The following is a 15,276-nucleotide window of genomic DNA, read 5'->3' as shown; positions in this document are numbered from 1 at the left end:
CTGCACGTCTTTTTTGCACGGTGCAAATATGGTCACTTACTTACTAAACCCTGAGCACTGGCTACATTTAGCATTTGCAGTACAAAAACAAATTAATGCTTTATGGGATATTGCAGCAAGCATTATGGTACAAACTAAGATGAGACTGAACACCATTAACAGTTTAGAATATTTTATTAGGCATACAAATAATTACTGTACATTGCAAAACATTAAAACTACATAATTACAAGGGTGAGGTGTACATACTGTCTGTCACATTACGCATAGCCAGAAAAAAAAAGTATGTACAATCTCTGGCTAGCGACCCATTATCTGACAATTGCATATACAAAAGTTCTAAAAGCAAAAATGAAACAAACTGTACATCCTGTGGCAGGCAGACAGGGGACAGACCATTGTATCCCACGAAAAAAAGGAAAAAAGGGTTATTATTATTATTATTACAAAAACTATTTACAAAAAAGGCATCCATTCTGACAGGCTGGGAAAGGAGGTCTGGGGAAACGGGCTGGGCTGGAGGTCACCCTCATCTGAATCGAGGGTCTGGGCAGGAGAGGTCATCCTCATCTGAATACTGCTGTGGTCAGACGAGCTGCGGTCAGGGCTGGAGCTGTGTTACTGGATAGGATAAATAATTTTAACTGACTGACATCACATACCTTTTTGCATCGAGCAGGGGCATGTTTCAGCGTCTCCTGCAGCTGGGCAGACACCTCTGTCAAGGTGGTACTTGGTTTACAGGCCATAACTGCCCCTTTTATCAAGAAAGGGAATGGTTTCAATTCACATGGCATGAAACAAAGACAATGTATTATTTTGCGAAAATATGAACAATTCCTTACGTAATATGACATTGTAGAGCGTCATATTCTTGAGGCTTCTTCCCCCTCTTCCCATGGATGCTGTAGACAGTCCACACTGTGTGGCAATGGCTGACAGCACCCGCCGGACTACATCAGGCAGATCTTTGCCACCGATGGAACTCAGATATTGTCTGCAAAACATAAAGACAAACATTTACTTTACACGTCCCTTACACTTCCCTGCAAAAATAAGGAACAAAATTCTGACATGCAGTTACTCACCATCTTCCGTTGATGCTCCTTGTCCTTCAACTGATCCTCCACGACCTGCAACTCCTCCTCTGTTTTTGCAGGGTCCAGTGCATCCAGTACTGCTCCCCGTGCAACCCCATCAGACTCCCCGGGACAGTCTCTGCACTAGCTCCCTCAGAGTCTGTGCCAGCTCCCTCTGACTCTGCATGACGCTGGACAACTGCTGACACACCATCCTCTGGAAATCTGGATATTAACACAGATGTGGCTATAAGTAATTGTACGGTCACATAATGGATATTTAACTCAAAGTATATCCCCTGAAGTAGTTCACAAAATTCAGCATACCAGCATCTCCAGAGCTTGATGGCAGAGGGGTAAGCGGGGGGCTCCGGAAAGACGTGGAGGGCAATACTGCTGGAGCTGTTGGTATCACGGGCGATGGCATCACAGAACTAACTGAAAACCAAAAAGGATAAAGGGATAAGCAGGAAACTACGGTGCTGGCGGCGTAGGGCTTCTGGCATAAGGGGAAGAATAAACTCGACATGAAACAGGTAGACATGTCATACCCTTACCTTAAGAGAAATACACTGAACTAAGCTTGCTAAATCTGCTAAAAGACACCTCCTGGTGGTTTGTACGTCACTGAAATGAAATACTGTAGGCTGAAATCCTGCGGGAGGACAGTCTGAAGATGCAGTGTAGAAAATGGGGTGTCAGTTGAGCAAAAAGACCCACTACAATGCTTGAGTTTGTTCCCGATGCCGTTCTGGTTGATATGTTGACAAGTTATATAGGCCTAGCCTGCATCTTTAGGTTTGAGTGTAATTAAAGAAATATCTTGTCGTAGCCCTATGCTTGCTAGCATTAGCCTAGTTTCCTGCCAGAGCTGGTTCATGTAGCTACTGTTAGTGCCCTCTTGTGCCTTTTGTTTTCAGTGTAGTTGTGCCACTTATGATTTCCCAAGTGTGTTGCTTTCGGTTACTGGAGTCAGTGTAATGAGACGTAGTTAGAACATGTGCCATGTGAAGTTTAGTGTGTGTGTGTTACTTAAGTTGCATTGTCGTCTTCATCCACAAGAGTGCAGTAATGAGCTCATATAGAAATGTAGTATTCAGCACAGATACAGTATTTCAGTGCACTTTCACTTTCAAAGGAATTATAAGGTACAAAGTACATTCAACATGTTTATTAGACCACAATGAAACATACATTTTTGGGGGGAGAATACTGTATGAAACAAAATAATATATGTAATCTGAAGTTTTTTTTGTACAATGATACTCCATCGTGCACCTTTAATATTTAATGTGCAAAGACACAAAGCAATGATCATAAACTGCTTGGAAAATAATTAATTTACATGTTAGTGTTAATTCAGGCTGCTTACATGTCTCTCTTGCTCACCCACATAGGATGTCACACAGCAGTTGTGCTCAAAGATGCGCTTCACTTTGAAAAAAACCCACATGCTTGGCCACAGACTGCAACATTTAAATCCCTAATCCTCTATATGTACAGCAAGTGTTAGAAAGCTGCCTGTCTTAGTAGACCAAACAAGATGACTCAGGGTCTATACCAGACCACAGAGAATAAGCATGTGTCAACTTATACCAAATCAAACTTGTATAGCAAATTTCATGCAGAGGCAACACAATGCACCAATATCTCAATATATTAACTGAGTAGGATAGCATAGGAGAATCAGATATTTAAAAGCAGGCTGCAATGCAAAATAGTTAAAATGAAACAATCAATCAATGCATTTGTTACAAAACATACCTTTAACAAGGGTGAGTAAAAAGGTAAAACACAAGATATAGTTAAAAGGCTACAGGAGCAGCCTAATTAATAGGCTTTCAGCTCCAAACTATACTATGTGCCTAGCCCTCAGTAGATTGTGCTAAGCAGAGTCTAAAAATGGAGTATTGTGTTTCACTGCTTTCTACTATCTGATCAAGGTTCCTCTTGAAAACAGAACATTTAAATATATGTCATAGCTTTAAAAAATTATATCTTTATTAACATGAACATGGAGCACAAAGACAGATCCCTATTACTACATCCACAGTTTGAAGTATATGTTTCTGGACATCTGTCCACTCAGAGGTCTATGGGACAGCAGGTTATTTCCATGGTACAGGGACTATACCACATCAGTGCCAATAAATCCTCATGGGATGAACCAGGCCCTTAATATAAATTATAGAATTCTGATCACTAAAACCTAAGATATACTATGCTTTGGTTTCGCTCGTTTTAGTCTCCTCAAATGGGTATGCTTTGGTTTCGCTCGTTTTAGTCTCCTCAAATGGGTAATCAGTCAGTCTCATTGATTAAAAGCTTTGCCACGTTCCTCACATTGATATGAGTTTTCTCCGTATGGATTAATGGGTACCTAAAACATTTATTTGGATAAAACCTTTGTCACATTCCTGACACTAATATGTTTTTTCTCCTGTATGGATTCTTCTATGCCTCGTGAAATTACTCTTATCACTAAAACATTTGCCACATTCCTGACACTGATATGGTTTCTCTCCTGTGTGGAATCTTTTATGGCTAACTAAGTTACTAACAGAATTAAAAGCTTTGCCACATTCATCACACTGATATGGTTTCTCTCCTGTGTGGATTCTTCTATGTTTAACTAAAGTACCCTTCTCAGTAAAAGCTTTGCCGCATTCCTCACAGCGATATGGTTTCTCTCCTGTGTGGATTTTTCTATGGCTAGTTAATTTACACTTTCGACGGAAAGCCTTGCCGCATGCCTCACACGCATATGGTTTCTCTCCTGTGTGGATTTTTCTCTCTCCTGTGTGGATTTTTATATGGCTATCTAGCGTACTCTTTTGACTGAATGCCTTGTCACAAACTATACATTGGTGGAGTTTCTCTCCTGTGTGGATTCTTACATGTTTAATTAAAGTACCCTTGTCACTAAACGCCTTGTCACATTTCTGGCACTGATATGGTCTCTCTCCTGTATGGATCCTTCTATGGATAACTAAATGACTTGAGCGGCTAAAGCGTTTGTCACATTGCTCACACTGATATGGTTTCTCTCCTGTGTGGATCTTTTTATGGGAGGCTAAAATACCCATAGAACTAAAAGCTTTGCCACATTCCTCACACTGGTATGGTTTCTCATCTGCATGGTTCCTTACATGGTCAACTAAACTAAACTTGTTACGAAAAGCTTGGTCACATTGATCACACTGGTATGGTTTCTCTCCTGTGTGTATTCTTCTATGCCTAACTAAATGAGTATTACGTTTAAAAGCTTTGTCACATTCCTCACACTGAAATGGCTTCTGTCCTGCGTGTATTACTCTATGATCAGCTAAATGCCTCATTAGACTAAAAGCATCGCCACATTCCTCACACTCATATGGTTTATTTCCTGTGTGGCTTCTTATATGTTCAACTAAACGAAACTTGCGACTATAGGCTTTGTCACATTCCTCACACTGATATGGTTTCCCTACTGTCTTGTTCTCAGCCTCCCCAGAAGAAACATCTATCTCCGTGCCAGAGTGGGAGCTGGGAACAGGCCTGGTCCTGGGGCAGGTGTCAGAGCTGGAGCAAGGGCTGGGAATAGGTCTAGAACATTTAACCTGTGTTCTCCTTGATTTGAAAGGTGATTTCAGCACTCTGGTAGACCTAGGCCTGAGGCAGTAGGCCATTGGTTCAAGCAGTAGTCCTCTTTCCTCCTCTTCAAAACGAGATGTCGGAGTCTGGATTGGAGTTACAGAAGGGGACGGAGAGTCACTGGTTGGTTCTGGTGCTCCATCCTCTTCATCAGACTCTGCTTTGATTAGTTCTTCAGTTGTGTTGGAGGATGAAGAGTCTCTTTCTCTGTTCTCAACAGTTGGAGTTTGGTCAAGAGGTGTGAGTTGAGACGAGTAATCTAGATCACAGTGGGTTTTCACTGTGGGAGAAGTGAATATAGAGTCTGTAGTATCAAGCTGCAGCCCTTGAAGCTGTTCTCCCCCCTGACTGGTCCACAGGTCCTGTTCCTCTTTAATCTGTGGGGGCTCTGGAAGAGAGCATTGCTGGACATCTGGGGGGAAAATGAGCAAAGATAAATATTAGGGTAAATTAAGTAGGTTTTATCCTAACAGTGTGTGTCAAATTATGAGCTTCATTTTAGAGCTGGTACTGTTTTCTTGTTGTTTACAATTACTTTTCCAGTGGTTTCAAAACTATCCTCTTATCTCCAGCTCGTGGAGAAGCTCCCAGCTATGCATTCAGACCACAACACGGTGGCCTGGATCACAGACTACTAGGGATGCTAATCGACTCGATTAATTGCCGATAAGAATTTACTTGAGTAAGGTTTATTTACTTGATTAATTGCTTGTTAATGGAACATAACTTTTCTTTTGAACAAATGTTATCAAGGGGAGTTGCGTTAAATGTAATCATGATTTAAGGTCTGACTGCACATGAGGGCACTAAGCCATTGTAGTGAAGGCTAATTGGGATGCCGGGAAATTTCAATGACAACGGAAGAAGACACAAACATGAAGCGAGCAAAGCGCAGTCTAGCGTTCTTATCAATTAACTATGACTATTGTTTGTTAAGGTTAACAGTTATCGATTAATGAAATTCCTTGAAATTTGCAACCCTACAGACTACCTCACTGGCAGGCCACAGTATGTCCGTCTGCAGGGCTGCCTGTCCGACGTGGTGATTAGCAAAACGGGCGACCCCCAAGGAACAGTCCTGTCTCCTTTCCTGTTCACTCTCTACACCCCTGACTTCCACAGCTCTGGGGCGTGCCATCTCCAGAAGTTCTCGGACGACGACTCTATTGTAGGCTGCATCAGAGCAGTCGATGAGGAGTACAGGGACGTGGTCAGGAGATTTGTTGAATGGTCTGAGAACCAGCTCCAACTCAACATCAGCAAGACCAAGGAAATGGTGGTGGACCTCAGAAGGAACAGAAGCCATCCAACCCTCACCACCATCAAGGGGGAGGAAGTTGAGATGATAGACTCATACAAGTTCCTGAAAGTACACCTGAACAACAAACTGGACTGGACTGACAACACTGAGACCCTCTACAGGAAAGTACAGAGCAGACTAGGGATGTGCGCAGCAACTATTTACACTGACAACTAGACAGTGGTTTTGCAACTGAACGAAGAGTAGGCTAGCCTAATAGTCTGTAATATTAAATTAGGCTGAACTTAGAACATTGATATTATCCTATCAAATGTAATATCTAATCTAAACTAACCTTTTTAATTAGGCTAAGCAGAGCACAATGGAATGACTCATGAACGGCATATGAAAAATAAATAACCCAAAAAACACACAATGTGATTAACTTAAATAGCCTACTTTATATGGACGTTTATATAGCCTATTCATGTCTCTAAACATATTTATTTCAAGTCGGAACACAGCCATAATACAAGGCTGCATGCTCTCTTATAGCCTATTCCACACGCTAAGGTGCGCAAAGAAAACGTACTTGTCTGATTTCAAAGATGATCGAAGTGGGCTCACAACTGTAAAGACAACACATTTTTCTCCGCAACCAACCCATGTTTGCTTGTTGTCTTGAATAGTGTAGCGAGTTGGCCAGCAAGTGAGAGAAACTAAAGTTTGTGCATGGCATACGTGAGAGGGATCAGAAGGATATGGAAACTTGCAAACAAATAATAGACAGGTCAATATTTAGTTTGAATGATGAGAGCATGTGAATGTCTTTTATTTCAATCTATCGTTCTGCTCCCCCCTCCCCAAAAAGAGAAAGCTGCGATGAAAAAATCGTACTCATTCTCTTCAATTTCTGGAGGGTAGGCTACAGGCATTTTGACTCTTTAACACTTCATCGGCTATCATTATCTGGCTCTATCATTAGGCCTATAATTCAATCTAAATGAAAATAAAATGAAATTAAATGTATGCTTCTGTGATAAAAGCCCTATGGAGCTTGATGGCCGGAAGATTCCGTGTAGGCCTAGGCTAATTATGTATTTAAAAAAAATACATATAAAAAATTATGTAGGCTAATAAAAACAGTAGGTTATTCGTTGAAACATATTTTCTACGAACAGAATTCAGTCACATCCACAGACTCAAAGTCAGTCAGTATAAAACATTATACAATGACTTGGATGAATACTCAATTCTGATTGTCATTATTTCTCGTTAAGGCTCATGCAGCTGTAAATGAATGAGCTTGTTTCACTGAGAGAAATGATCGGGCATGCTTAAAAACTTGTGGGCTGAGCTAGACTGGGTCCATACATCTGAATCCACCCACTCCACAGAAGTTGCCTGGTTCTTGATCTCGGCAGAGTGACAGAGTGCACAAGTTGACAAATCTGTCTGATTGGAGGGAATTGGAGCATGAGAGAATGACGATCGCTCCGACTTTTTGAACACACTCTGTGCTCCAAAAACCACCCACTCTGATCACATTCTCTGATGATTTAGTGTGAAGCTGCAAGACTATATACTACTATAAAGCTGTAGTAAGGATTGAAACAGCTCTCGCTCTCTCTAATAGTCATATTAACATATTGTAACTAGGGTCAGGGGTCACAATGGGAAAATACATATGAACTCCAATTCACGCGCGAGCTCGCTTTGGGTTATTGCCCACCAGCCAGGTAAATAGTGTGATCATAACCCTACCCTACGCCTGTGTAGGCTACTGTGAGTGAGGTAACTAAATATTTTTATTTTTATTTTTATTATATTCAGTTTAGCCGACAAGTATTTCCTAAACAACTAGCAGAAGCATCATCGTATAGTTGGATAAATGACCATCTGTGCACATACCTAGAGCAGACTAGTGGTGGGAGGGGTTAACCGGATTGGAGAGCCTTCAAATGCCTTACCGGTTACTAAAAATCACTAACCTGTATTCGTTTTTTTCCTTTTTTGCTATTTAAATCATGTATAATAAAAATAAAAAAAACGCTAACCAGCCTCTATAATTATTAAATTAAATTAATCTGTCGAGTCCCTTTCTATGGACATAATGCAAGTGACGACGTGATCGCGTTCAGCCGTTCTTCTTCGTTCGTTATAATAATGCTGTTTTATTCCGTCTTGTCTTTTGTTTCATAGGAATGCTCGCTAGGGAATAGGGACGAGTGAAGAAGTCTACAGCTTCATCTTACACTAAACCAAATATATTCATCTGATCCTGATTCTTGACAAATGTTTATTGTTTTGTCATATCGAGAGTAGTTGTTGGTTTTTTGAGCCGACAACGTCTGATATATGGGCTATAATTTTCTGAATGCACAGAAGGCTCCATGTCTCCGTGTCCGTTTTTGTATCTGTAGCCTACAGCTTTGGTGCTACAGCAGCGCTTGTTTATTAAAGCATGTTTCTCTCTTCATCGTGGTGTTTTTGTCACGTTATTATCATTGATAGTAGGAATTTCACCTCATGCTTTTTGCAACGTTGCCTGTATCAAAACCCAGGTAACGTTAGGCCTATTTTAGTCTAATTAATTAACACAAATTGCTCAATGGGTAACCGGTTAACCGGAAGAAATATGGCTGTTATGCCGGAAAGGAAAATATGCAATTTCTCCCACCCTTACACCCTGGTCTACTACGTTATATAGTCCCCTAGTCCACACCTCGGACCTACAACAGTATTACAATATGTATGTTATGTTTCATTTCAGCTCAGTGTACAGAAATGCACCAATACTAACAAACATAGCCTAGATATCTATGCCAACAAACCCCTTACTGCGTCTAGAACGAACACTGTGTCCGTGACATGCCCGCCCTGCGACAACACTAGTAGTTTCGGGGGGCCTGACACCCCCCCTGAAAAAAAATCCTGGGAAACAGTGTACTGTATGTTAGGTAATAGCGTAGCCTAAGCTGCCATATCAATGTTTTTGTAAACAGTAGGGCAGGCTAAACTGAAATATGTTCTTCTTGGGTTTTTCTTTGCAAAGGAACAGAAGAAAGCAGCAGTACTAGTGCTACAGGTCCAGGTACTCCTGCAGAACTGCAGGTGGTGGACAGTTCAGCAGGGACCTTCAGGTACAATTTAAGAGCACAGAGCTATATATTCATTGATTTTGACTGCGTTGATTGGTGTATTTTATTTTTTCATATTTCAATTTCAAACCTTTATTTATACTCGTGAAACACTGAATTTTCCCTCATTCCTAGTGAGTTTTTGAGGGTGCACAGCCATAGCATATCTTGAAAACGCAGTATTCACATAATTTTAGTTTAGGTTCATTAACAGCGCTGAACAGTTGTTGGCTCATTCGTTTTTTGACAAATGGGGGGGGGGGGGGGGGGGTATGACCAGGACAGGAGAGAGAGCAGAGGAGATGCAGAGAGACAGACAGAGCTACTGGAGGGGTGAAGAAGGTAATAGATTTACCAAATTAAATTTGTCGTCCTCTCATTCCAACTCCAAACTCCTTAAAATAATGTGAGCTACATTATGTAGGCTGAGACGAATCCAATGATAATCCAATGATATCCACCTCTTGACATGTGGTCATTTGATCTGGTTTTGACTTAAACGAAAGTGAAAGCTAGATAAAGCATGTTGATGTCACTGCCATCAACCAAAACCCAGTGGCTCTCCGCTGACCTTTACTTGTGGTTGGTGATACTACACTTGTGTGTATACATGGCTGATTCTGTTGTTGTTAGATATGCATTTTAAATATTGAATATTAATAATATGCATAATATATTTTTACTTACCTGTAGAGTTACAATGTAATGTGTTAAATGCATGTTATTCATGCACCACTCATATAAAGGGATTACACTGTACTGTAATGTACATTGCACGTTCAAAAAATAAAAGAAAAATTTAAATGCTGCGGTATCGTGATACTACTTGGTATCGTGATACTTTGGCTGGTATAGTATCACAGGTCAAATATTGGTATCGTGACAACACTAGTTTAAACTGTGCATCGGCAATAACATCCACGCCTCCCTCCGTGATAAACCTAGTTTGCTTCACTCTAGTCTAGACTCTAGTTCATTCCTCACTATGTTGAAAAAGCAATGTGATGCCTGAATACCATAGAGTAGTGTTTCCTCTACCACTGCCTTGGAGGGGCGGCCCGTCCCCCCCTGAAAGACCCAATTAAGGCAAAAAGATTCTAGATTGCTGAAATTTTTTGCATAAGTCAATGAAGTTTAACATAGCGAAAATTAGCATTGCGGCTGTAATGGAAAATTCTGTGTTATTAGACATTATTTGAATTCATCTGACATACTAGACCTTGGTTAGATCTCTCGAACACTGTCTGCTGTTTAGGCCACAGAACTGGCCTCTCATACCTTGGCTAGAGAAAGAATGCTGTGTACTTTGTAATCTTATGTTTTTGTAGAAGTGACTGTCTCTGCTCGCACCCCAGCCTTGCCGGTCTCTCTGTGGACAAAACAGGAATCCGGCTGGACTTGGGGGTGGGAAGCGAGGGCAGGTAAGTAACTCAGACACCAAGGTTGTTTTGACTGTATAAATGTTGACCGTAACCGCAGATCTGGGCCGCCATATCTCATATCGCAGACTGCTGTGTGCATGAAGCGACTGGGGTTTTGACGGCCCCCTTCTCGAGACAGGTTATTTGGGGTATTTGTATGTTACTGTGCTGTTTGTATATTATATGTGGCTACTGTGCTGCTTGCATGTAATAAACTTTGTTGAACTTAGAATGTTGGCATTCACTCTCTCCTGAACATTACTCTGTGACAGAAATTTCCACAACACGGCTAACAGACATTTTCTGACTGGGAGTGAGAGATGATGAAATATTTTCTGTTGCTCTAGCTAGCTACATAAGTAATGTAGCACATTAGTCCGTGTCTTCTGATGCTAGTAACTACGTAGGGCATATGCATTGTACATTGTAGGCTAACATCTTGCATCTGTGTTGTGGACTAAATGGCTTAGTTCTCATTTTCCCCCATTAAGGCTATGCATTTTAAGCAATGCTTTTGCATTGCATACATTTTCCAGGAAATGTCATATTTTCTAGTAATGTTTTTATTTTTTTGTAGTTATTTGCACTGATTTCATTTCAGCTCAGTATAGAGAAATGCACTGATAAATGCCTTATGCCTACGACATTGTTGACACCATGTATCCGTGAGCCCGCCCAGCGACAACACTTGTAGTTTTGGGGGGACCTACCACCTCTGAAAAAATCCTAGGGGTATGCTACTCACGCCCAAATTGTATAGCTGTAGACTTTCTTGTGATGAGGGAAAGGAAATGTCGGACTTAGGTCGGAGTGTGAGACACTAGGCTATAGTGTTGTCACGATACCAATATTTGATCTGCGATACTATACCAGCCAAAGTATCACGATACCAAGTAGTATCACGATACCGCAGCATTTACATTTTTCTTTTATTTTTATGAACGTGCAATGTATTTACAGTACATTACAGTACAGTGTAATCACTTTATATGAGTGGTGCATGAATAACATGCATTTAACGCATTACATTGTAACTCTGCAGGTAAGTAAAAAGATATTATGAATTATTAATATTCAATATTTAAAAAGCATATCTAACAACAACAACAGAATCAGCCATGTATACACACAAGTGTAGAATCATCAACCACCAGTAAAGGTCAGCAGAGGGCCACTGGGTTTTGGTCGATGGCAGTGACATCTACATGCTTTATCTAGCTTTCACTTTCGTTTACGTCAAAACCAGATCAAACGACCAAATGTCAAGAGGTGGATATCATTGGATTATCATTGGATTCGTCTCAGCCTACATAATCTAGCTCACATTATTTTAAGGAGTTTGGAGTTGGAATGAGAGAACGACAAATTTCATTCAACAGCTGTGCATGACGACATGACAGCAGGTAGGCTAACATTACTTCATTAGCTAGCCAGCTGGCTAGCATTGGCTGGCTAGCTAGCAACAGCAGCACACGCTTTAGCTAAGAGGTTTATTCATTAATTTTTCTAATATTAGCTAATGGCAAGAACACTGCTAAAGTCATACTAACCTCATTAGCTCGTCTGTATTCCAGTGCAAGGTTTGGAGTAGGTTTGGTTAGAGAACGCTTCTGACGCTTCTGACATAGCCTACTGAGAACAAGACTGGCTCGCGCCCAGGCATACAGATAACGTCAATAGCCTATGTATTGTGACTGCGGAGTTGCATGTGTGCGCGAGCCAACACATTGGGAGCTGCACAACGGTGTAGCGAGCCAGTCTTCTCATTAGCAGAAACCAGTGAATTTGGGAACGGAGGTATATTGTCCCCCTGCCATGTTCAACAGTACCGTATTCCGCGATAGTACCGTTGTATAGAGCTTATAGTATAGTTGGCACCGTGACATTTTGGCACCACGGTAGACCATTGGTACCGGTATATCGTGCAACACTACTAGGCTACACTAGGCTAGTACACGGAGTGAGCTAGGATAAACTGCATTTTTGGAACATATATATATATATTCATCTATTAATCAGGTCAGTTTTTTGGGACATTCGGTGTCAAAACAATTGGTGCGACTGTAACCCTGGGTTTAGATTGATAAGCTGTTTGAAATAGTGTCAATAGGTACACTGTCTCTAAGATTTTACGATCGCAAGCACAGCTTTACAGCACTAGAGTAAGAGATCCATAGAAATGTATTGGCAGGGGATTGAGGGCTCACTTGACCATACGCTACTGAAGAGAGGTCAAAGCTTTGTGCTTCCAGACTCTTAGCTAGATATTCTGATTGTCGAGTGCACCACTCATGCAATATTCTCCTGCTAGGTGAGCACATATATTGTAGTTATGTAACTGTACTTTTTGTGTTAATTTTCATGTGTTAACTAGATGTTCGTTATGCAGTCAGAAGACTAGCCAACTACTAGCCAACGCTAGCTTATTACTAATAATTAGCTAACCACTGTTTACTTACTTTGGACTAGCTAAACCAAAACGTACTAGTTGTAGAGCTATTTGTGTTTTATATTTTGAATACTGCATGTACTCTAGTTAACTTATACTGTATGAAGTTATACATCACTCACTTGACCATACGCTACTGAAGAGAGAGGTCAAAGCTTCGTGCTTCCAGACTCTTAGCTAGATATTCTGATCGTCGAGTGCACCACTGACCAACTCATGCAATATTCTCCTGCTAGCACCCTGGATGAGACTGGAGCTGAACAGAGACTGTCATTCTTCTGAGAGCTGAAGATTAGTCAGCAACTATCATCCACCTTTACTACCGGATCTCTTGTTGAGTACAGGACTTTTCTTTTTCTTTATAGATCTCTATAATATTTTCTGGGTCTTTTCTATTTTATCTTTTTGCTTGAACTGCCTATTGGGACTGTTAATACGGACTGAATAGTATGGAATATCAAATTCCTTTCTGAATTCAGATTGTTCGTTGTTCAAAAGAAGATCACTCACATAGCATTAGAGGTTTATTAAAGTGCTGATTACTTTGTGATACCATATTGATTCATATGTTTGAGTTATAACCTGAAGAGAAGGTAACTTTTGAATGTGTATTTATTTTGAGTGTGACATAAAAGGAAGTTATGTTCCAGTCCAACTTGAGTTTATGGACTTAGGTAGCATACTACTACCAGCCCTGAAAAATAAATCCCTTTTAGAGTACAACTTTATTCTAGTCAGTTTGACTCATTTATTTCAGATAGTTGGTTACACGACCAAATTATGTTTGGTGCCACCAACTAAAGAAGCTGGTAGCACCAGTGCAAACAGTGGAGTATGTTAGTTTTTAACTCTGCAAGAACTTGCAAATATTGTGATGTACAACACGATGACAACAGCAATGCTCTATCACTTGAAGAATGTTCACTCGGATAAGTTGGCTCTCCTCCTCCTCTCACCTGCAGCAAACCAACCTTCTGCTCAGTGTTTGCGGGGAGCTGACGAGCAGCAGGCAGAAAAAACAATCCAGTATTAAATGTAATGAAGCATTAAGAAAAAAAATGCATTTGGTATTGTTTGGAATTTTTAATTAATTAATCGAATAATTGATCGTTATTATTACCACCAATGGTTGATTCAGGAATGTGTTTAGAATTTGAAACCCTGTTGCTACGAGGTTCCTATGCGCAAAAGCATAGTTAGTTATTATCAAATGGTTTTGCTAAATGGCTAACTTGCCTAAAACTACAAAGATGGGGCGAAAGTGGGAGTTTCGCGTTTTGTTTCTCGAACGCATTTAACTGGGATACGACGTCGTCCCGGGCGCCAAATCCGGAGCTCCGATATAATATTAGCTATCTTGCTGAACAATGGAAAACGCTATCTAGCCGGCCAGCAAGAACAATGTCCGTGCATGCTATCTCAGCTATCTGACGTATTACCTACAAAACTCAAACGGCTATCTAGCTAGTTAACGAGATAGATACGTTAGCAATGGTACTAGAGATTGTCGAGCCAGTTGGTTGCTAGTTGTCTGCTCTAACATTGCTGTCTTATCGCCTAGGCCCTCATCCCCAGGCCAGAGTGTAACACTCGGCGCCAGAAAAGGCGCTCCCTCTGTGGGCCACGGGGGTAGCTATAGCCCCTGGACCCTGGCCTGTTAGCTTCTAGCTCTTAGTGCTTCCCCGAATAACGTATTCGGATCATCCCTACTCAATACCATTACTTTTGAAATTCAGAAGGTTCCATTAATTACTGAGAATTAGTTTTATGGCTTTACTTACATGTATTCGACTCCATGTTGCTCGTCTCTCTGTTGTAAGTACATGCGCACTTGCGCACTTCCTGTAACACTGTTGAGTACACAGATAATGTGACGTCATTCGTCAGCCACTGTGGGAACGTGTCAACAACCAAGCCCCATGCCAGCAAGGGCCCAGACCTCCCCACAACTGCCCCCCCCCCCCCCCCCCCCCACACACACACACTGCAGCACAGCCCCTCACAATCCTAGAAAAGGATGAGAAGACCGCCTGTTCAAGAGACAGAACCCCCAGAAAGCAGCCAGTCCAGACTCTGTCTTCCCCTCCATGCTGAAGTTATGCACTGATCAGCTGTCCCTGGTGTTCACTGACACCTTCAACACCCCACTAGATACATGCCATGTACTGCTTCAAGACCTCCACCATCATTCCTGTCCTCAAGAAAACAGATCATTGGCCTAAACGACTACAGGCCCATTGCCCTGACCTCTGTAGTAATGAAGGTCTTTGAGCGCCTCCTGCTGCACCTCAAATCCATCACAGACCCACTCCTG

At 41.3% G+C, this 15,276-nt stretch overlaps 1 protein-coding gene across 1 annotated transcript; it reads right to left on the bottom strand.

Annotated features, from left to right (window-relative positions):
- Positions 1 to 2,289: 2,289 nt before the first annotated feature.
- On the bottom strand, positions 2,290 to 14,798 carry LOC311321749 (uncharacterized protein). The gene is made up of 2 exons (XM_084453756.1): positions 14,744 to 14,798; positions 2,290 to 5,124 (listed from the first exon to the last, which is right to left on the bottom strand). Exons 1-2 carry the CDS (start codon positions 14,757 to 14,759, stop codon positions 3,503 to 3,505), a joined length of 1,638 nt encoding a protein of 545 aa, XP_084309882.1. The 5' UTR covers positions 14,760 to 14,798; the 3' UTR covers positions 2,290 to 3,502.
- Between the last annotated feature and the right edge of the window lie 478 nt (positions 14,799 to 15,276).

Source organism: Borostomias antarcticus (genome assembly GCF_949987555.1).
Source record: "Borostomias antarcticus genome assembly, chromosome: 19".
Taxonomy (NCBI): domain Eukaryota; kingdom Metazoa; phylum Chordata; class Actinopteri; order Stomiiformes; family Stomiidae; genus Borostomias; species Borostomias antarcticus.
Note: the sequence above shows the minus strand (reverse complement) of the source record. Positions and strands in the feature narration are given on the sequence as shown.